Source organism: Salmo salar, chromosome 03, assembly GCF_965601325.2.
Source record: "Salmo salar chromosome 03, fSalSal1, whole genome shotgun sequence".
NCBI lineage: Eukaryota > Metazoa > Chordata > Actinopteri > Salmoniformes > Salmonidae > Salmo > Salmo salar.
Window position 1 is genome coordinate 35,010,496 of NC_138293.1, and position 22,195 is coordinate 35,032,690.

General features: G+C 40.0%; 1 protein-coding gene across 1 annotated transcript in view; it reads right to left on the reverse strand.

The window, feature by feature from the left end:
• Positions 1-22,195, reverse strand: part of pth1r (parathyroid hormone 1 receptor) — a 92,258-nt gene that overhangs the window by 44,682 nt on the left and 25,381 nt on the right. The window contains exon 2 of the mRNA XM_014191246.3: positions 8,125-8,227. Within this exon, the coding sequence (XP_014046721.1) occupies positions 8,125-8,227 (103 nt within the window). The remainder of the gene's footprint in view (positions 1-8,124; positions 8,228-22,195) is intronic.

Sequence of the window (22,195 nt, forward strand, 5' to 3'; positions counted from 1 at the left end):
CAGTTAATACACACTGAAAGCCGGGACTTCACAGATCATGAGGATATATTATTTGTCTGCCTGTGACCTACCGTTATTGAGCACCAGCACTCAGCGTCAAAATATTTATATTACACAACGTTTTCACTAAACAGCAAACATCTTACAAGGTAAGCTTCCATTTGGTCTGTGTTTGACCTATAGATACATGGGGGTATCAAATGAATCCTTAGGTTGGTAGAAACAAATCTAGCCTATGTCATCTGATGACCTATGACTTAATGGCAACATCGAATGTCCACCAATTGACTATATCTTTGCGCATCCAAAATATGTTGCCTGCTTACGCGATGTAGGCATCCATATCCCCTGTATGTCCCCCGACAACACCACAATGTTTGAGAGAGGTTGGCGCTGTAGAACTTTAGTTTTATAGCGAACAATAACTTTTAGGCACATCCAGTGTGCGAAAACAGTTCAAATACCACTTTCGGACACTTGGAGAGGTTGAAAGGACACTTGAATGTATCCTGGATACCCCATAACACCACCACAATGTTTGAGTGAGGTTGATATGGTAGAAATTATGTTTTTATACTGAACAAATTGCATTTAGGGATTTCAAATATGTAATAGCACTGGAATTATCTAATTTACAGACATATCCCTAAACCTCTCCAAAGCGGTTTAGGGACACTTGGAAGCGTCCCGTGACCACACCTGACACCACTTACTAAAACATCTGCCCATTTCTAGTTGTTAGGTCTATCAATTCCATTTTTTTCTGATATTGTTCACATGTTGTGGAAGCCATCTGATGTGTTTCCAGCTCTAGTCATCAATAATTCAACTAAAATAACAAAAAGAACAGGGTGTGCTTTGTGTGTGTTTGATCTTGTGTATTCTGAACTATGTAACTCCAAACTATCTTCTGATAATTTCCTCATAATCTCCCAGATGTCTTCTTTCATCTCCCAGATGTCTTCTTTCCAAATATACCATGCCAGAATCATGTAATTATACAGGACTATTACTTACTTTTGGGTATGTCTATTTAGGCACACATCTACATTTTGCCATTACATTTAAGAAGTTATTAATTAGAACTGTTAAGACTTCATGGATTGAGGAGGAATTGAAAAACTTTATGGTTGAAAAAGATTGGGCAAAAGGAGTGTCTAATAAGTCTGGCTGGACATCTGACTGGCTGACTTACTGCAAATTAAGAATTTATGTGACTAAACTCAACAAAAAGAAGAAGAAACAATTATGAAGCCAAGATCTATGACACACTATACAGTATATGCAAAAGTATGTGGACACCCCTTCAAATGAATGAATTTGGGTATTTCAGCCACACCCGTTACTGACAGGTGTATAAAATCCAGCACACAGCCATGCAATCTCCATAGACAAACATTGGCAGAAGAATGGCCTTACTGAAGAGCTCAATGACTTTTGACGTGGCACCGTCATAGGATGCCACCTTTCCAACAAGTCAGTTCCTCAAATGTCTGCCCTGCTAGAGCTGCCCCGGTCAACTGTAAGTGATGTTATTGTGAAGTGAAAACATCTACGAGCCACACAAGCTCACAGAACAGGTTCCAAACTGCCTCTGGAAGCAACGTCAGCATTAAAAACTACTCGTCAGGAGCTTCATGAAATGGGTTTCCATGGCCAAGCAACCGCACACAAGTCTAAGATCACCATGCACAATGCCAAACGTCGGCTGGAGTGGTGTAAAACTCGCCACCATTGGACTCTGGAGCAGTGGAAATGCTTTCTCTGGAGTGATGAACCATGCTTCACCATCTTGCAGTCTGACGGACGAATCTGGGTTTGGGATGCCAGGAGAACGCTACCTGCCCCAATGCATAGTGACAACTGTAAAGTTTTGTGAAGGAGGAATAATGGTCTGGGGCTGTTTTTCATGGTTCAGGCTATGACCCTTAGGTCCAGTGAAGGGAAATCTTAACGCTACAGCATACAATGACATTCTAGACAATTCTGTGTTCCAACTTTGTGGCAACAGTTTGGGGAATGCCCTTTCCTGTTTCAGCATGACAATGCCCCCATGCACAAAGCGAGGTCCATACAGAAATGGTTTGTCAAGATTGGTGTGGAAGAACTTGACTGGCCTGCACAGAGCCTTGACCTCAACCCCATTGAACACCTTTGGAATGCCGACTATGAGCCAGGCCTGATCGCCCAACATCAGTGCCTGACCTCACTAATGCTCGTGGCTGAATGGAAGCAAGTCCCCGCAGCAATGTTTCAATATCTAGTGGAAAGCCTTCCCAGAAGAGTGGAGGCTGTTATAGCACCAAAGGGGGGGAACAACTCCATATTAATACCCATGATTTTGGAATGAGATGTTCGACAAGCAGGTGTCCACATACATTTGGTCATGTAGTGTATAATGAATGATGTACTTTAAATGAAATTATTGGCAGAAAGACAAATTCAACTCATCAAATCAGATGGCTTATTAATCACAAAACTATTTGATGTTGCCAATTCTTTTTATGATTACTTCATTGGCAAAATGGGAAAACCTAGGCAGGAAATGCCAACAATGAACAGTGAGCCATCCTAATTCATGCATAAAAAAACTAACAATGAAAAAAATGCATTGTAAGTTAGTGTGTGGGAGGTGGGAAAATGATTGTTATCGATCAATAATGGCAAACCTCCTGGCAATGACAACTTAGATGGATAGCTACTGAGGATGGTAGCTGACTTTATAGCCACTCCTATCTGTCATATATTTATTCTGAGCCTAGAGGAATGTCTTTGTCCTCGGGCCTACATAGAAGGGCACTCAACATGTACTGCACTGACACAAATGGCTGATGATTGGTTAAAATACATTCATAATAAGAAGATTGTGGGAGCTGTACTGTTATATTTCAGTGCAGCCTTTGATATTATTGACCATAACCTGTTGTTAAGAAAACGTATGTATTATGACTTTTCAACCTCAGCTCTGAATCCATGATATGGCAATCTATCTAATAGAACTCAGGAGGTTGTTTTTTAAATGGAAGCTTCTCTAATGTCAAACATGTAAACTGTGTTGTACCGCATGGCACCTCTTTAGGCCCTCTACTGTTTTCTATTTTTACCAATGACCTGCCACTGGCATTAAAACAAAGCATATGTGTCCATGTATGCTCCTGATTCAACCATATACGCATCAGCAACCACAGCTAATGAATTCACTGAAGCCCTTAAATAGTTGCAGTCTGTTTTGGAATGGGTGGCCAGTAATAAACTGGTCCTGAACATCTCTACAACTATGAGCATTGTATTTGGTAAAACTCATGCCCTAAATTCTAGCTGAATCTGGTAATGAATGGTATGGCTGTTGAACAAGTTGAGGAGACTAAATTACTTGGTTTTACCTTAGATTGTAAACTGTCATGGTTAAAACATATAGATGCAATGGTTGTAAAGATGGGCAGAGGGCTTTCCATAATAAAGAGATGCTCTGCTTTTTTGACACCACACTCCACAAAGCAAGTCCTGCAGGCTTTAGTTTTATCTTATTTTATTGTCCAGTCATATGGTCAAGTGCTGCAAAAAAAGACCTAGTTAAGCTGTAGCTGACCCAGAACAGAGCGGCACGTCTTGCTCTTCATTGTAATCAGAGGGGTAATAGTAATACTATGCATGCCAGTCTCTCTTGGCTAAGAGTTGAGGAAAGACTGACTGCGTCACTTCTTGTTTTTATAACATGCTGACCAGACCGCTCGCGGATTTGCATCCAACCACACTAGATGTGATCAGGACACGCAGGTTGAAATATCAAAAAGAACTATGAACCAACTGTATTAATTTGGGGACAGGTCGAAAAGCATTAAACATTTATGGCAATTTAGCTAGCTAGCTTGCTGTTGCTAGCTTGGGTTGTTATTTTACATGAAATGCACAAGGTCCTCTACTCCGACATTTAATACACAGATAAAAGGGTAAACCGAGTTTGTTTCTAGTAATCTCTCTTCCTTCAGGCTACTTCTTCGTCTTTGGATTTTATATGGTCCCCCCGACCAACTGGACTGGATTGTGGACCTCAGTTCATCATTCAATCACCCACGTGGGTATATGCTCCTAAAAACCAATGAGGAGATGGGAGAGGCAGGACTTGCAGCGCGTCAAGCGTTACAAATAAACTCAGCAAAAAAAGAAACGTCCCTTTTTCAGGACCTTGTCTTTCAAAGATAATCCAAATAACTTCAAAGATCTTCATTGTAAAGGGTTGAAAGACTGTCTCCCATGCTTGTTCAATGAACCATAAACAATTAATGAACATGCACCTTTGGAACGGTCATTAATACACTAATAGCATACAGACGGTAGGCAATTAAGGTCACAGTTATGAAAACTTAGGACACTAAAGAGGCCTTTCTACTGACTCTGAAAAACACCAAAAGAAAGATCCCCAGGGTCCCTGCTCATCTGTGTGAAGGTGCCTTAGGCATGCTGCAAGGAGGCACGAGGACTGCAGATGTGGCCAGGGCAATAAATTGCAATGTTCGTACTGTGAGAAGCCTAAGACAGAGCTACAGGGAGACAGGATGGACAGCTGATCGTCCTCGCAGTGGCAGACCACATGTAACAACACCTGCACAGGATCGGTACATCCGAACATCACACCTCCGGGACAGGTACAGGATGGCAACATCAACTGTCTGAGTTACACCAAAAACACACAATCCCTCCATCAGTGCTCAGACTGTCCGCAATAGGCAGGACCAGACAGGACTGGCAAAAAGTGCTCTTCACTGACGAGTCGTGGTTTTGTCTCACCAGGAGTGATGGCAGATTCGTGTTTATCGTCGAAGGAATGAGCGTTACACCGAGGCCTGTACTCTGGAGCAGGATTGATTTGGAGGTGGAGGGTCCGTCATGGTCTGGGGCGGTGTGTCACAGCATCATTGGACTGAGCTTGTTGTCATTGCAGGCAATCTCAACGCTGTGCGTTACAGGGAAGACATCCTCCTCCCTCATGTTGTACCCTTCCTGCAGGCTCATGCTGACATGACCCTTCAGCATGACAATGCCACCAGCCATACTGCTTGTTCTGTACGTGATTTCCTGCAAGACAGGAATATCAGTGTTCTGCTCTGGCCAGCGAAGAGCCCGGATCTCAATCCCATTGAGCACGTCTGGGACCTGTTGGATCGGAGGGTGAAGGCTAGGGCTAGGGCCATTCCCCCCAGAAATGTCCGGGAACTTGCAGGTGCCTTGGTGGAAGAGTGGGGTAACATCTCACAGCAAGAACTGGCAACTCTGGTGCAGTCCATGAGGAGGAGATGCACTGCAGTACTTAATGCAGCTGGTGGCCACACCAGATACTGACTGTTACTTTTGATTTTGACCCCCATCTTTTTTCAGGGATACATTATTCAATTTCTGTTAGCCACATGTCTGTGGAACTTGTTCAGTTTATGTTTCAGTTGTTGAATCTTGTTATGTTCATACAAATATTTACACATGTTAAGTTTACTGAAAATAAACACAGTTGACAGTGTGAGGACGTTTCTTCTTTTGCTGAGATTAGAAACAAGTTCTATTTTAGCGCCTGGCTACACAGACGCTCGTTGATGTGCGTGAGCACTGTGGGTGCAATGATTGAATAACATGTATGTGTACATTTATTTTGCGACACGAGTGGTGTGGTCAGCATATCAAAAACATTAATGTGTTGGAAATTCCAAATTGTTTGCATAGTCAACTTACACACTTCCCCACCAGGCATGCCACCAGGGTTCTTTTCACAGTCCCCAGGTTCAGAACAGATTCAAGGAAACATAGAGTACTATATAGAGCCATGAGTGCATGCAACTGCTTTCCATCTTATATAGCGCAAGTTAACAGCAAACCTGGTTTCAAAAAACAAATAAAGAAACACCTCACGGCACAATGCCTCTCCCCCATGTGACCTACTTGCTGTGTGTATGTATTAAAACCTCTACAGGATCGGTGGGTCCCCTGCGGGACAGTTGAGCTAACGTAGGCTAATGCGATTACCATGAGGTTGTATGTAACAAGAACATTTCCCAGGACATAGACATATCTGATATTGGCAGAAAGCTTAAATTATTGTTCACCTAACTGCACTGTCCAATTTACAGTAGCTATTACAGTGAAATAATACCATGCTATTGTTTGAGGAGAGAGCACAGTTATGAACTTGAAAAGTTATTAATAAACCAATTAGCCACATTTGGGCAGTCTTGATACAAACATTTTAACAGAAATGCAATGTGTCATTGGATCAGTCCAACACTTTGCACATACACTGCTGCCATCTAGTGGCCTAAATGTTAATTGCACCTGGCCTGGAATAATACATTATGGCCTTTTTCTTGCATTCCAAAGATGATGGTACAAAAAAAACATGTTTTTTTCTTTCTATTATCTTTTACCAGATCTAATGTGTTATATTCTCCTACATTAATTTAACATTTCCACAAACGTCAATGTGTTTCCTTTCAAATGGTATCAAGAATGTGTATATCCTTACTTCAGGTCCTGAGCTACAGGCAGTTACATTTGGGTATATCATTTTAGGCGAAAATTGAAAAAAGGGTCCGATCCATAAGAGGTTTTTAAAGACAATTATTTCAATTTGTGATTTGCATTTCTGTCCATTTCACAAATTGACTAATTTAAAAAGAAACCGACCACAACTGGAAGTAAGATGTGTATTCTCCATGGTAATAAAATATTAGGCCGACTCAACACATATTTCATTTAAAATGTCAAATACTCTCCCAAATGACGAAGAAGGAAGCTGTTGAAGGATGAAATCTACCCTGGAATTGTACCCCCAGCTACCTGGAAAAATAATAACGCCTCATACGACAGACATGTCAAGCTGCATTAGGGCTGATGGTGGTCAGAGGTGGTAAGGAGACTCATTTTAGACAGCTCTAATGTGGCTCCAAGTGCTCTGCTTAGTGTTAGTGTCTGGGATCATTCTGATCAATACACTTTGAGGAACCACAGGCATGCCCTTTCCCTTTTAAACACTGAAACCATCTCGTACAAACAAGTCTTTTGATGATTGATGATGATCTTAAAAAGGTGTTCTTTTAAGTTCTATTTCAAGTTAAGCCTGAAAGCTGTGAACACTTGCAGAATCTGTGCACATTTGGGGAATATTGTGAGAGATAATATAACTCCTGGGAATCCATCAACAATACCCTTTGTATTTCTTAGTTCTACAGTACAATACAAATTTGTAATGGTGTGTTTAATTTACGGAGAAAGAATGTGTCTGTTTCCAACACAGAAAGAACACAAGAAGACCACAATGAACCGGGGTTAAAGAGAAAATAATATGACTGTCTGGATATGAAATCCAAAACCTCTTTAGAATAATCAAACAGAAAAAAATATACTGACCACAGAGACGGGAAATCTGTGGTCTGCCTGAAAGTGACGGTCTTCACACAACCACAAGTAAACAAATACGGACCGGATCAGATTCTCTCAAAAATCCCCCCGACCACCCTAACCATACAGGAAGAACTATAATAAATGTTCCACTCTTAATTTCAAACTATAGTCCAGCCGTAATTGTCCTGAATGAACGCTCCATATTAAAGCTACAATCTGGGATTGGATCAATGCCATCAGCATTCACACTAATTTGACTTATATGATTCAAATAGTGACAAAGGAAACCATTTTCTCCACAAGATAATTCATTAATAAGTGTACATTTTCCGGCGTTCTGTCAGAGTCAAATCATTATTCCTACAGAATGCCTGTTTAAGTTCTGACTCGCTCAATAATCTATACATCTCAGCCTCTTAAATCGACTGTTTCCTCTGCTCTGTGTGTTATTTTTTCTGCTGAGACAACACACAGTAGTAGACAAAATAATGCTTATACTTATGATATGCCCTCAGGTGTCAATGTGATATAACTACATTCGTGCCTGGTTAACAGAGCAGGCAGTGAACCAACAGAGATTAATTTAACTGTGCAGGGAGCCACATATGTAATTTATCCTATATCAACAGGACAGGACCATTTTCATGTCAATAAAAAAAAGAGGGTAGGCTGATACATCAGGTTTAAAGAACTTTTATCTGAGAAAAAGAACATTTAAAAATCAATTTTAAAACTCACCACCAGGCTTGTGTTTGTTCCTGATGGCTACCTCACACTTGCGTTTGGCTTTGAACAGCAGGCCGATCTGTTCCTCTTTGGTGAGCACATCATCTGCCTCTACCTGCATCAAGAAGGACAATGACACCGAGTTAGTAGACTGAGGAGCAATCGTTCTTCCATAAACACAATGGAAAAGTTTGTAACAAACATCAGATAGCAGAGCAGGAATGCATTGTTGTGAAACCACATCTAATTTCCCATATCAATAAGCATTTTATGCTAGGTTGACAACATTATTTTATGCGAGGTTGACCCAAACAGTTTGTAACAAACATCAGATAGCAGAGCAGGAAAGCATTGTTGTGAAACCACATTTATTTTCCCATATCAATAAGCATTTTATGTTAGGTTGACAGCACTATTTTATGTGAGGTTGTACACACACCCACCCCATCCTCATACTGTATACAAACAACAAGCCTAGCCAACAGCAGTAGGTGGTAGACTTGTAGCATGTGTAATGTGTACATAGACGCAATACAACCCGATTATCAAAACCCCATTCCTCTCATTGTCCCAGCCTAACAGTTTCCTAAAACACACAAAAAAACGCATTTTCTTTCACAGTACAATTAAGATTAACCAACTAAGAGGTCTTTAACCAACTGTGAGTCACGGTGGTTTAGGTAAACGTAAAGTCGGTTACATATTTTTATTCCTGTCTTAACTGCCCATGAAGGCAAGGGGTTATAAAAGACCTTGCGGTTTCTGTTTCTTGTCTAAACAGTATCAGTTTCGCTCTTTGTTTATAGTCCCAGCTGGTACTCCTGTGATTTTAGTCACTCTGTGGCTGGTGTACCATTAAGCACTAATCAGATATGACCAAACCTTTTCCTCTTACACCTCGCAACATTTGCTCAACTTTCAAACAGCGCTGGAGACAGAGCCATAATATCCCAGGTGGGGTTTTCTCATTCAATGAAATGTCTGCACTTTAGAGATTACTACACTGACTACCCATACATCCAACCCTTACACACAAATGTACACACAAATACACACACTTAGAACTCACACACATACACACTCAAAGGCTTTTCAATTATACTGTATACTATTTATTCTACTGCATGTCCAATTCACTACCCACTATATATTTGTAAAAAATAAAAAATACAGTCATTAGATAATTATTTTGTAAATACAGTCCATTATTACATCATAATACCTCTTCTATTACTTATTATTTTTTAACTTGATTCTTTTATTCTTATCAATAGCTAGGTTTCCATTCAATTTGCGACAGATTTTCATGCAAATACTCTAGAATCCGGATAAAGAAAATATGCGCGTTTTCCCACCAGTGGTGTGTTTCCCCCAAATGGACTTTTTGCTAATAAAAATCTGTGCGTGATGAAATGTAATTGAAAAATGTCATTTTTCGCTCAAGTTTTCATGTACCGAATAAAAATCAAGTTCAATATGATGATCAATGCTTGACTGCCCTTAACAAACAAAAGTATTCTCGCTGTTATCCATACAAATCTCATCATGTAGACTACCCGCACAACTTACCTGCATTGTAGCTGCGAGTTAATGGCTAGAGTGCACGTGCCAAGACCAGAGTAGGCCCATTTGCTATTTAACGCAACAGTTTTTGTGGCAAAATTATCGGTGGAGTTGAAAATGCGATGGGAACACATTGAACTTTAGATTTGTATTCGGTACATGAAAACTTATGCAAAAAAGTCAATTTTGTGTGCACTACATCACCACGTGCTGATTTTCCGTTTGGTGGAAACACACCACTGGTGGGTAAATTTGCATATTTTAGTATATTCACATAAAAATCTGTTGCCAATTGGATGGGAACCTAGCTACTGTGACTAAAGAAGTGATACAACTTTCATCCCTCAGCCAGTGTCAGAATCTCAGCATGTGGTACTGTATGTCAGCGTAGGTCTTACACAGATATCGATATAAACCGCATTAAAAGCTGGCATGCTCCAATGTGCCACCAAGTTGCCCCAAAGGAGACATTTGACTAAATGTAGGCCTACTCCCAGGAGAAAGTGAACTTGAGTCTTAATTAATAATAGGTATCAGAGTACAGCCTATAATGCTTACTCCAGTTGTCTGTATATCTAAACAACATACTGTGACTTCAATCTACCTTATATCATTAGGGAAATAAGATATGTGAGTTTTGTCTCTGAAGCCATGTGATTCAGGGGATATACTATTACATGACAAATGCCAGGCCCTCTCCACTGCAGCACTTGAAACCATAATGCTTGATCCATCAATATTTTCACTAGTTTAAGGCTTGAAATAAGGATGTCCATTTTGAGAGCTGAATGGGGTTATAGAGGAAAGAAGACATTTATGGCCTAAATGTAAACAACCACAGATGGAACAACATTTCACCACACAGCGACAAGGATAGATACAACCTGTTTACTGTACTGGCTATGCCAATATAGAATATTCCACAGGTCTATTCCAAAGAAGCGAAGATCATTTTCACATCTAAATCACTGCTGACTTATGTAACTTTATGCAGGGGTAATGCCAGTGACAGGCCAGAAAAACAACAAAACTGAGCTTGCTGACGTCAGCCCTTGAAAAGACTGGTGTCTTCATCATCTTCGTTCCAAATCTAAAGATGGCATATTCAGAAAATAATTAAGTTTGACATTAAGTAGCCATCTGAGGTCTTTAAAGAAACTATGCACAAGGAAGTTGAAGAACAAAGATCTTAAACATAACTGTATAGACCATTTTTACTTTGCAATTTGATTCTGCAGGTAAGAGAGAGGGCAGTGTTTTACCTTAGTTTCATGCAATGTGTTTTTAAGGCTTCCTGGAAGAAAACAGCTTTTTTAATCTAAATATATATATATATATATATATATATTTTATTATTTTATCTAAGTCTGCCCCTGAACTACAAATGACAGTTTGATAAATACCTTCAAGCCAGGAATTGATGGGGATTTGTCACCTTTAAAATGTTGTCTCTATATAATGGATAAATAAAGCTATATTCTACTGTGGACCTTTCTGGTATGGCTTAGTTTTGTGACCCTGTTGCATGGAAGAGTAATTGGGGTTACATTTGGGGCTGTGTGTTAAGACAGAAATAGGTAAAAGAGAATGAGAGACCCCCAGGTATAATGGAATTGCCCACAGACTCAAGAAGACAGTGCAGCTGGCACACGACTTGGTAAAGAAGAAATAATCCCTCTTTATAATGTCAAGATATCATGACATATCAATTCAGATTAGAGCCATCCTTTAGAGGAGTATCTTGGGTAATAAGCCTGAGCCTTACGATAGTTTTCAAAAACTGTTCCTTCTCCACTGGCCAGGCTCCAAACCACCAAAACAAACATAACTCTTACAGGGAGAAGCTTTGCACATTCTTATTTATCTGAATTTCATAAAAAAAATACAGTATTCTTTTTGTTAAATATTTTTGACAGCGTGCCAAAAAGAAAAATGAGGAAAGTACACACCATATAAATATGAGTTTTCATCATTGGTCCTCTAAATACAAACACTACTTGAATGAACAGACTCAAGAAAATTAATTAAATAAAATCTATTTTCAAGGAACTGTGCAGACCAATATTGAGTTTTCTGCATATAGACTGAAGGGACAAGACCATTGAAACAGTCAGTGTTGTACCACTATGGCTATTGCCTGTTGATGAATATACAGTACAATTGGATCCACTCTTGCTTTATTAAGTTTATAGACTAAATAAAACTGTACCCATTTACCGCACACTCAAAGTTGTCATCAATGCTGTTTGAGTAACACGAGAGAATAGATTTGGTTTCTGTTGAAATACTGCAGAAAGTAAAGATTGATTATTTTTGTTTTGTTGCAAATGCACATATACAGTGCATTCGGAAAGTATTCAGACCCCTTTACTTTTTCCACATTTTGTTACGTCACAGCCTTATTCTAAAATGTATTAAATAGTTTTTCCCCCTAATCAATCTACACACAATACCCGATAATAACAAAGCAAAAACAGTTTAGAATTTTTTGCAAATGTATTAAAAATAAAAAACGGAACTATCAAATGTACATACAAGTATTAAGACCCCTTGCTATGAGACTCAAAATTGAGCTCAGGTGCATCCTGTTTCCATTGATCATCCTTGAGATGTTTCTCCAACTTGACTGGAGTCCACCTGTGGTAAATTCATTTGAATGGACACGATTTGGAAAGGCACACACCTGTCTATATAAGGTCCCACAGTTGACAGTGCATGTCAGAGCAAAAACCAAGCCATGAGGTCGAAGTAATTGTCTGTAGAGCTCCGAGACAGCATTGTGTTGAGGCACAGATCTGGGGAAGGCTACCAAAGAAATTCTGCAGCATTGAAGGTCCCCAAGAACAAAGTGGCCTCCATCATTCTTAAATGGAAGAAGTTTGGAACCACCAAGTCTCTTTCTAGAGCTGGCTGCCCGTCCAAATTGAGCAATCGGGGGAGAAGGGCCTTGGTCAGGGAGGTGACCAAAAACCTGATGGTCACTCTGACAGAGCTCCAGAGTTCCTCTGTGGAGAGGAGAGAACCTTCCAGAAGGACAACCATCTCTGCAGCACTCCCCCAATCAGGCCTTTATGGTAGAGTGGACAGACGGATGCCACTCCTCAGTGAAAGGCACATGACAGCCCGCTCGGAGTTTGCCAAAAGGCACCTAAAGGACTCTCAGACCATGAGAAACAAGATTCTCTGGTCTGATGAAACCAAGATTGAACTCTTTGGCCTGAATGCCAAACATAACATCTGAAGGAAACCTGGCACCATCCCTAAGGGGAAAAATGGTGGTGGCAGCATCATGCTGCAGGGATGTTTTTCAGCTGCAGGGACTGGGAGACTAGTCAGGTTTGAGAGAAAGATGAACTGAGCAAGGTACAGAGAGATCCTTGATAAACTGGCTCCAGAGCGCTCAGGAATTCAGACTGGGGTTAAGGTTCACCTTGCAACATGACAACGACCCTAAGCACACAGCCAAGACAACGCAGGAGTGGCGTCGGTACAAGTCCCTGAATGTCCTTGAGTGGCCCAGCCAGAGCCCGGACTTGAACCTGATCAAACATCTCTGGAGAGACCTAAAAATAACCTTGCAGTGACGCTCCCCATGCAACCTGAGAGCTTGAAAGGATCTGCAGGGAAGAATACAGGTGTGCCAAGCATGTAGCATCATACCCAAGAAGACTCAAGGCTGAAATTCTGCCAAAGGTGATTCAACAAACTACTGAATAAAGGGTCTGAATACTTATGTAAATGTGATATTTCCTGTTTTGCTTTAGTCATTCATTTAATCCATTTCAGAATAAGTCTAATGTAACAAAATGTGGAAAAAGTCAAGGGGTCTGAGTGATGACAAGAGTGCAAAAAGAATGAGTTGAGCTCAGAGTGGAGACAGTGGGTTCCACTACATTACCCATAGTCTTGATTACAGACATATAGTATTCTACAATGGCAAAAAGCATTTTCTGAAATCATTCCCTCTGTATATTTGTGACTAAAATGCTGAAAGTGGAAGTTTTCCCATCCAAAAACTGAACAACAATGCCTGTATATGTTCCAAGATGATTAAATGAACATGTATAAATTATATAAAATAAAAACAACAGACAAGTAAGTCGTTACTGAAATCATGTTTTCCACAAATAAAAAAGCAGGAAATTCTGAACACTTACAGTTGAAGTCTGAAGTTTACATTCACCTTAGCCAAATGGATTTAAACTCCGTTTTTCACAATTCCTGACATTTAATCCTAGTAGAATATCCCTGTCTTAAGTCAGTTAGGATCACCACTTTATTTAAAGAGTGTGAAATGTCAGAATAATAGTAGAGAGAATGATTTATTTCAGCTTTTATTTCTTTCATCACATTCCCAGTGGGTCAAAAGTATACATACACTCAATTAATATTTGGTAGCATTGCCTTTAAATTGATTAACTTGGGTCAAACGTTTCGGGTAGCCTTCCACAAGCTTCCCACAATAAGTTGGGTGAATTTTGGCCCATTCCTCCTGACAGAGCTGGTGTACCTGAGTCAGGTTTGTAGGCCTCCTTGCTCGCAGACGCTTTTTCAGTTCCGCCCACAAATTTTCTATGGGGTTGAGGTCAGGGCTTTGTAATGGCCACTCCAATATCTTGACTTTATTGTCATTAAGCAATTTTGCCACAACTTTGGAAGTATGCTTGGGGTCATTGTCCATTTGGAAGACCCATTTGCGACCAAGCTTTAACTTCCTGACTGATGTCTTGAGATGTTGCTTCAAGATACCCACATCATTTTCCTACCTCATGGTGCCATCTATTTTGTTTAGTTCACCAGTCCCTCCTACAGTAAAGCACACCCACAACATGATGCTGCCACCCCTGTCCTTCACGGTTGGGATGGTGTTCTTCAGCTTGTAAGCCCCCCCCCTTTTCCTCCAAACATAACAATGGTCATTCTCTAGGAGACAGAACGTGTCTCCTTCCTGAGCGGTATGACGGCTGCGCAGTCGCATGGTGTTTATACTTGCGTACTGTTGTTTGTACAGATGAACGTGGTACCTTCAGGTGTTTGGAAATTGCTCTCAAGGATGAACCAGACTTGTGGAGGTCTACAATTTTGTTTCTGAGGTCTTGGCTGATTTCTTTGGATTTTCCCATGATGTCAAGCAAAGAGGCACTGAGTTTGAAGGTAGGCCCTGAATCAATCTCCAATTGACTCAAATGATGTCAATTAGCCTATCAGAAGCTTCTAAAGCCATGACAACATTTTCTGGAATTTTCCAAGCTGTTTAAAGGCACAGTCAACTTAGTGTATATAAACTTCTGACCCACTGGAATTGTGAAATAATAATAATAATAATTGTGAAATAAGTGAAATATTCTGTCTGTAAACAATTGTTGGAAAAATTACTTGTGTCATGCATAAAGTAGACATCCTAACCGACTTGCCAAAACTATAGTTTGTTAACAAGAAATTTGTGGAGTGGTTGAAAAATGTGTTTTAATGACTCCAACCGAAGTGTATGTAAACTTCCGACTTCATCTGTATGTGGATGGACATGCATTTAATACATTAACCTTAACCTGGGATGGTTAAGATTAAGAAAGTTGAAAGTGAGAGATACAATAGCCTACTGCAGACAAATATGCCACAAGCTGTGTTCCAAATGTTCATGATGTGTATTTTGGGCAATTTGTAGGTTTGGGGTGTTCAAACATAAAGACAGACAAAGTATCATTCAATACACACAGCTAGGCCATTATAGTCGGAAATATAAATGTAAGGAAATATAACATACACTGACTATAGGAACAATTTATATTAGTGTTAAATGCATGTATTGCTTGTAAGAATAATGCTTGTTTTCTTGTGAAAGAAAATCTGCTCCCCTAAACCTTAAATTGTTAAGAATAAAGGTTAATAGCGGCTTCCTCATTATGAAGATTTAGAGTATCCATTGTGCTTTCTGCTCAGCTATAGGTGTGAATAACCGACATCCCAACATACACAAGGGAACGTTTTTATATCTCACTGTTGCTTTTCATTTCATGGCAAATTACACTTGATGGATTTTCAAAAACGTAGGTCATTTAGGGATAAGTCCAGCCACCAAACCATTAAATCATTTTTAATGCTGGGGGAGAAAAAGGCAAACACTGTATATTATTGACACAAAAGTCCTATGTCTACTTTCAGACGTCCAACTCCAGTTTCTGTGATTTGCCTGTCAACACCAAACTCCTGATCAGTAGGCGTTTTGATTGAAAACGTGCTTCAGATCAATTTCCTGAATGCTTAAGTAGTCTAGTAATAATCCTCCTTCTGTTGGTTAGTAAATAACTGAGGATGGGATTCTTGGTTAAACGTAAAGTGAGACTTTCCGCTCCAGATCACACTTCGTCACATAGATGATAAATAATATACAGATAATATTTACCCTGTTGCACCCGTAAAGCGCCTGAATTATGGGAATACAGGTATATGTTTGTTTTTTGTACTTGTTTTGGTCATTTGCCCTTCTTTACACCAGAGCCTAACATTTCCTTCCTTGTTGTTGGCTTATTTTCAAAATGCGATCCCAAGGGCTTTTTCGACTTTCCCTCCACACTTAAAAAAAGAAAAAAAAAAGAAGAAGGATCTTGTAAATTATAGCTCCGCTGAATCTTGTTTTTAATGGCCCGTCCACTATCTGGGAAAAAAACATGAATATGTTACTTTTGACATATTGCACCGCATGAATGTTTTAGCGTACGCGAGTTCCTGGATATTATAAACTCTATGAGTCAGTGCCACTCCTCTTCAACTGTGCAATTTGCATTTGATGATAAAATCCACAGACCACAAAACTGGTTGTCCTTTGGAAATGCTCTGCAAACCACATTCTGACTTAAAGCAGCATTCAGCTCCTAATTATACCCTGGCCTGGCCAGATATGCCTGAAGAACAGCACTTTTGTCCCTGATGGAAACATTGTGTGTGCTGCAGCAGAGCCTTACATATCATGGGACCAGAAGAGGTCTGTCTATGTGTGTTGTTGTCTCTAATTGGAAATTGAGCACTTTTTTATAATTTTTTTGAAAGTTATATAAGTACTTTGCCTATCATACAGAGTGTGCAAGAGTTCTCTGTCTCGCTGTCACTAAAGCAATACCAGTCAGGATGACAGCATTTTAATTTTCATCAAAAGCTTAAAAACTACTAATGGTTATATAACACTTAAAGACACCAGACATTTCATAATATCCTAATGGACGTTTCAGATATGACTAACATGGGGAGGGATGGATGGAGGGTGGAGGTGGCCAGCATGACAATAGGTTATATTTACATGCATCTAGGGAATGCAGTATATGCAAAGTATGTTGTTAAGGGAAGTGGTTCTTTTGACATACACATTCCAGATTATCTAGATTATGGATTAAATATGTATTTATTTTAAATTCTCCTAAGAGGTTTCTATTTTGAGATACTGCAACAGAACCTGTTCGTTTTACTCTTGATACTGTGACACTTTAATCAAATCAAATCTTATTGGTCACATTCACGTGTTTAGCAGATGTTATTGCGGGTGTAGCGAAATGCTTGTGTTTCTAGCTCCAACAGTGCAGAAATATCTAAGTAATATCTAACAATCTCACAACAATACACACAAATCTAAGTAGAGGAATGGAATAAAGAATATATAAATATTTGAATGAGCAACGTCAGAGTGGCATAGACTAAGATACAGTAGAATATAATAAAATAAAATATATTTTTTCAGATCATACAGCTCTGAGTGTAACTTCTGATATAAATTACATATTTTTTTTATTTTTTTTCTTAGACACAGTAACCTGTCAACTCATAAGGCAACCTGCAAATTACATTGTTCATACAGGTTAGTGTGTTATCTATTCCATGCAAATATTCATTATTTAAAAATCATGAACACTGTGTGAAAGATACATACAATTTTTTTTTTAACCACTAGACCCCATTACTATGCAATTAAGCAAATGTAATCTTTATTCTGAAATAAGTATAATGTTAATACATAAGTATAAGAGAAACTTAGTGGAAAGTTTTACAGATGTATATGATGTACATTGTAGAGCCTACTGTATCGTTCACCGATGTATCATTTCCTGTGTTGGGGTAATGCGTTACAAAAGTAAGGCATTATGTAATCAGATCACTTTTATGAGTAATTGAGTAAAGTCATGTGTTACTTTTTCAAATTGGGTAATATTATTAGTTACTTTCTCAAACAACGTGTGTGTTACTTTCAGAATCGTATCACTACCGAACGCGTGTTTCCATGATCCGATCTCGACTTTCTTCCTCATTTAGTTCTTGAGCGAGCGGAGGAAGGCTGTTTGGGGAAATGTCATGATACTGTAGCTGCAGTCCATAGAAACATATAGAGGGCGTACCTCTAATCTTTGCCATTGATCGCTTCTCTGACAGCAAAGCCCATAGAGAGAATTTCCCGTCTAGTGGCATGTACAGTATATACATCTTAATGGGTCCGTGTATTTGCGGTCTGTAACCAGAACTGACGGTTTGAGAGAAGACTTTGAATGAAAAGATAGGAAATCTGTACAGATGTTTAGCTTACAGTATACACTGAGTATACAAAATATAAAGAACACCTGCTCTTTCCATGACAGACTGACCAGGTGAAAGCTATGATCCCTTATTGATGTCACTTGTAAAGAAAATAGTCGATATCCGCGCCCCTCGGGAATCTAATCCCAAAGAAATCAGTCAATTTAAGCTAGAGATATCAGTTTGACACTGGATGCATCTCAATCCACCACATCAGCCGATGTCGCACTTCCGCATCTGCAGTGAAAGGTGACAGAGCTAGAGCGGTGTTTGTCAGACCATGAGACATCCTCACATAATCGTCTGTAGCGTCCGAATAGTTTTGCTTAAAAACATACTATAATGCACACAGGCCTCATAAGACCCGTCCCATGGTACTAGTTGAAATAAATGTATTGAAGTGTGTAGGTAGACCATTTACTGACAAAACTAAGGTGTTAAACACATGTAAAAATCTTTCTTATATCTCTCAGATATAGAACACACACTTCAGAACAAACTCCCTTTTTCATTTTTTGGGGACTATCTGTTGTTCCATGTCGTGAATCTATTATTCAATGCATTTGTAAGGGCTAATAGCAGTAAGGCCCCCAAAAAAATTTCATCAATTACATTTTTTTTAGTTTTACACTATATAGCAAAAAATATGTGGACACCTGCTCGTCGAACAACTCATTCCAAAATCATGGGCATTAATATGGAGTTGGTCCTCCCTTTGCTGCTATAACAGCCTCCACTCTTCTGGGAAGGCTTTCAACTAGATGTTGGAACATTGCTGCGGGGACTTGCTTCCATTCAGCCACAAGAGCATTAGAGGTCAGTTACTGATTTTGGGCGATTAGGCCTGGCTCGCAGTCAGCGTTACAATTCATCACAAAGGTGTTCGATGGGGTTGAGGTCTCTGTGCAGGCCAGTCAAGTTCTTCCACACCGATCTCAACAAACCATTTCTGTATGGACCTCGCTTTGTGCATGGGGCATTGTCATGCTGAAACAGGAAAGGGCCTTCCCCAAACTGTTGCCACAAAGTTGGAACACAGAATCGTCTAGAATGTGCTACATGCTGTAGCTTTAAGATTTCCCTTCACTGGAACTAAGGGGCCTAGTCTGAACCATGAAAAACAGCCCCAGACCATTACTCCTCCTCTACCAAACTTTACAGTTGGCACTATGCATTCGGGCAGGTAGCGTTCTCCTGGCATCCGCCAAACCCAGATTGGTCCGTCGGACTGCCAGATGGTGAAGCGTGACTCATCACTCTAGAGAACACATTTCCACTGCTCCAGAGTCCAATGGTGGCATGCTTTACACCACTCCAGCCGACACTCGGCATTGCGCATGGTGATCTTAGGTTTGATTGCGGCTGCTCTGCCATAGAAACACATTTCATGAAGCTCCCAACGAACAGTTCTTGTGCTGACATTTTGTGCTGACATTACTTCCAGAGGCAGTTTGGAACTGACGTTTTTTACACGCTATGCACTTCAGCACTCAGCGGTCCTGTTCTGTGAGCTTGTGTGGCCTACCACTTCACGGCTGAGCCGTTGTTGCTCCTAGAAGTTTCCACTTCACAATAACAGCACTTACAATTGACTGGGGCAGCTCTAGCAGGTCAGAAATTTGACAGACTGACTTGTTGGAAAGGCGGTGACCTTCTAAAAACAATTCCATATAACTTAGTAGAACCCCCCACCCTGGCTTAGACAGAGCTTAGAATGTTATGGGTTAAATCCACTTCAATTTGTGTAGAGGAGACAGGTTAAAGAAAGATTTTTCTTGAGTCTTGAGACAGTTGAGACATGGATTGTATATGTGTGCCATTCAGAGGGTGAACGGGTAAGTCAAAATATTTAAGTGCCTTTGAATGGGGTATGGTGGTGGGTGCCAGGCACACTGTTTTGTGTCAAGAACTGCAACGCCCTGATGAATTGTGGCTGTTCTGAGGGTTAAAGGGGTGGGGTGCAACTCAATATTAGGATGGTGTTCCTAATGTTTGGTATAGTCAGTGTATATGGCTAATTAAGCAGCCCAGAAACTAGTGATCAAACCTGAGTTAGTAAGTAGCCTATCTTTGGTAGAGCACGCGCGGCTCGCCTTGCTCCCTACGACAGTCAGACAAATAGTGAGATTTTTTCCCCCCTTTTTTCATTAAAGTAACGCAAAGTAATATAACGTGTTGCTTTCCACACAAAGTAATATTGTAATGTAATGTGCTACTTATTTTAAATGGAATGAGTAATAAGTAATATGTAATATATATATAACAGGGGAAAGAGACTATTGTGGACCAAACTCATTGAATCGCTTGCACATAGCCATAACCTTATTGTGAAAAAAGACAAGGTGAGTCAGGAAGCCAGACGCAACAATATTTACCATGGATGGACAACAAATGTGTTCTAATGGATTCATACATTTTTTAAAGTTAGTTACATAAAAAAAATAAGAAAAATAACACATCAAGAGGGGAAGGAAGACTCCTGAAATGTCTAAAAGCTTTCCACAGGTACTGTTTTTTTTTTACCTAATAAAAAATACCATAAATGAATGATGACAGTGAAAGAACGTTTAGTGCCAGGACAGGGGAACTCAAAAGGTCCATCACAATCCAGTTTAAAATATCCCAAACTGGTTCAAGTTTCTTCATGACTTGTTTTCAACATTCACATTTACAGCTTTGTTATAATTTGAGACCAATGTCTTTCACTTTCTTTTTCATTCCAGCAAATTTCCCATAACGCCAATCTAAGTCCACAATGTGACCAATCAACATTCTGCTGCTAGCTAAGTCTAATTCAATAGGTTTTGTACTGTACGTGGGGCAAAAACACATTAACATCCCATTATCATTCCAGGTTGGTCTCTTAGTTGTGATTGGTTTGTCTTCAACACAATGGATTGAATGAGAGGGTTGCTGCTTTGTTTAAAACGGACATACTGTACAGTAGTTTGTCGCACTTCGGCATCTCATGTATAGCCTCTCTCTACTCTGTCATATCCTGATCTGTTTCACCTGTCTTTGTGATTGTCTCCATCCCCCTCCAGGTGTTGCCCATCTTCCCCATTATCCCCTGTGTATTTATACCTGTGTTCTCTATTGGTCTGTTGCCAGTATGTCTTGTTTGTCAAGTAAACCAGCGTTTTAATTCTCAGCTCCTGCTTTTCCCAGTCTCTCTTTTTCCTCGCCCTCCTGGTTTTTACCCTTGCCTGTCCTGACTCTGAGCCTGCCTGACCACTCTGCCTGCCCCTGAGCCTGCCTGCCGACCTGTACCTTTGCCCCACCTCTGGATTATTGACCTCTGCCTACCCTGACCCCACCTGCCATCCGGTACCGTTGCCCCACCTCTGGTTTTCTGACCCCTGCCTGCCTTTACCTGTCTATTGCCTGCCCCTGTTGGATTATTAAACCATTGTTAATTCAACGTTGTCTGCATCTGGGTCTTACCTTCATACCTGATAACCTCTACCGCTCTGAAAGTGATTCTGAAAGATTTGTCAGCATTGTTACTACAATAGAGGGTTGTCGTGCCAGATACTACAATAGAGAGGTGTCTCAGGCAGCACCGCAACACCTTTTAGAAGACTAAATGTCATCCAGTGTCGACCCTTTAACCATATGAAAAGGCCTCCAACGGCCATGGCAGCTGAGCGGAATCATAGTGATTACTCACGCTTGTCATTTTTAGTGGGGATTTTACACATTTCTAGGATGCCTGATTTTAAAAGCTTGGTAACAGTTTCAACTGTTAAAGCCAACAATTATAAATAATTTTCTACATGGAGACATACTATTATAAGCCTCATAATTATACATTATAAAGGCCTCTAAATGGGGTGGCAGGTAGCCTAGTGGTTAGAGTGTTGGACTTGTAACCAAAAGGTTGCAAGATCAAATCCCCAAGCTGACAAGGTAAAAATCTGTTGTTCTGCCCCTGAACAAGGCAGTTAACCCATTGAAAATAAGA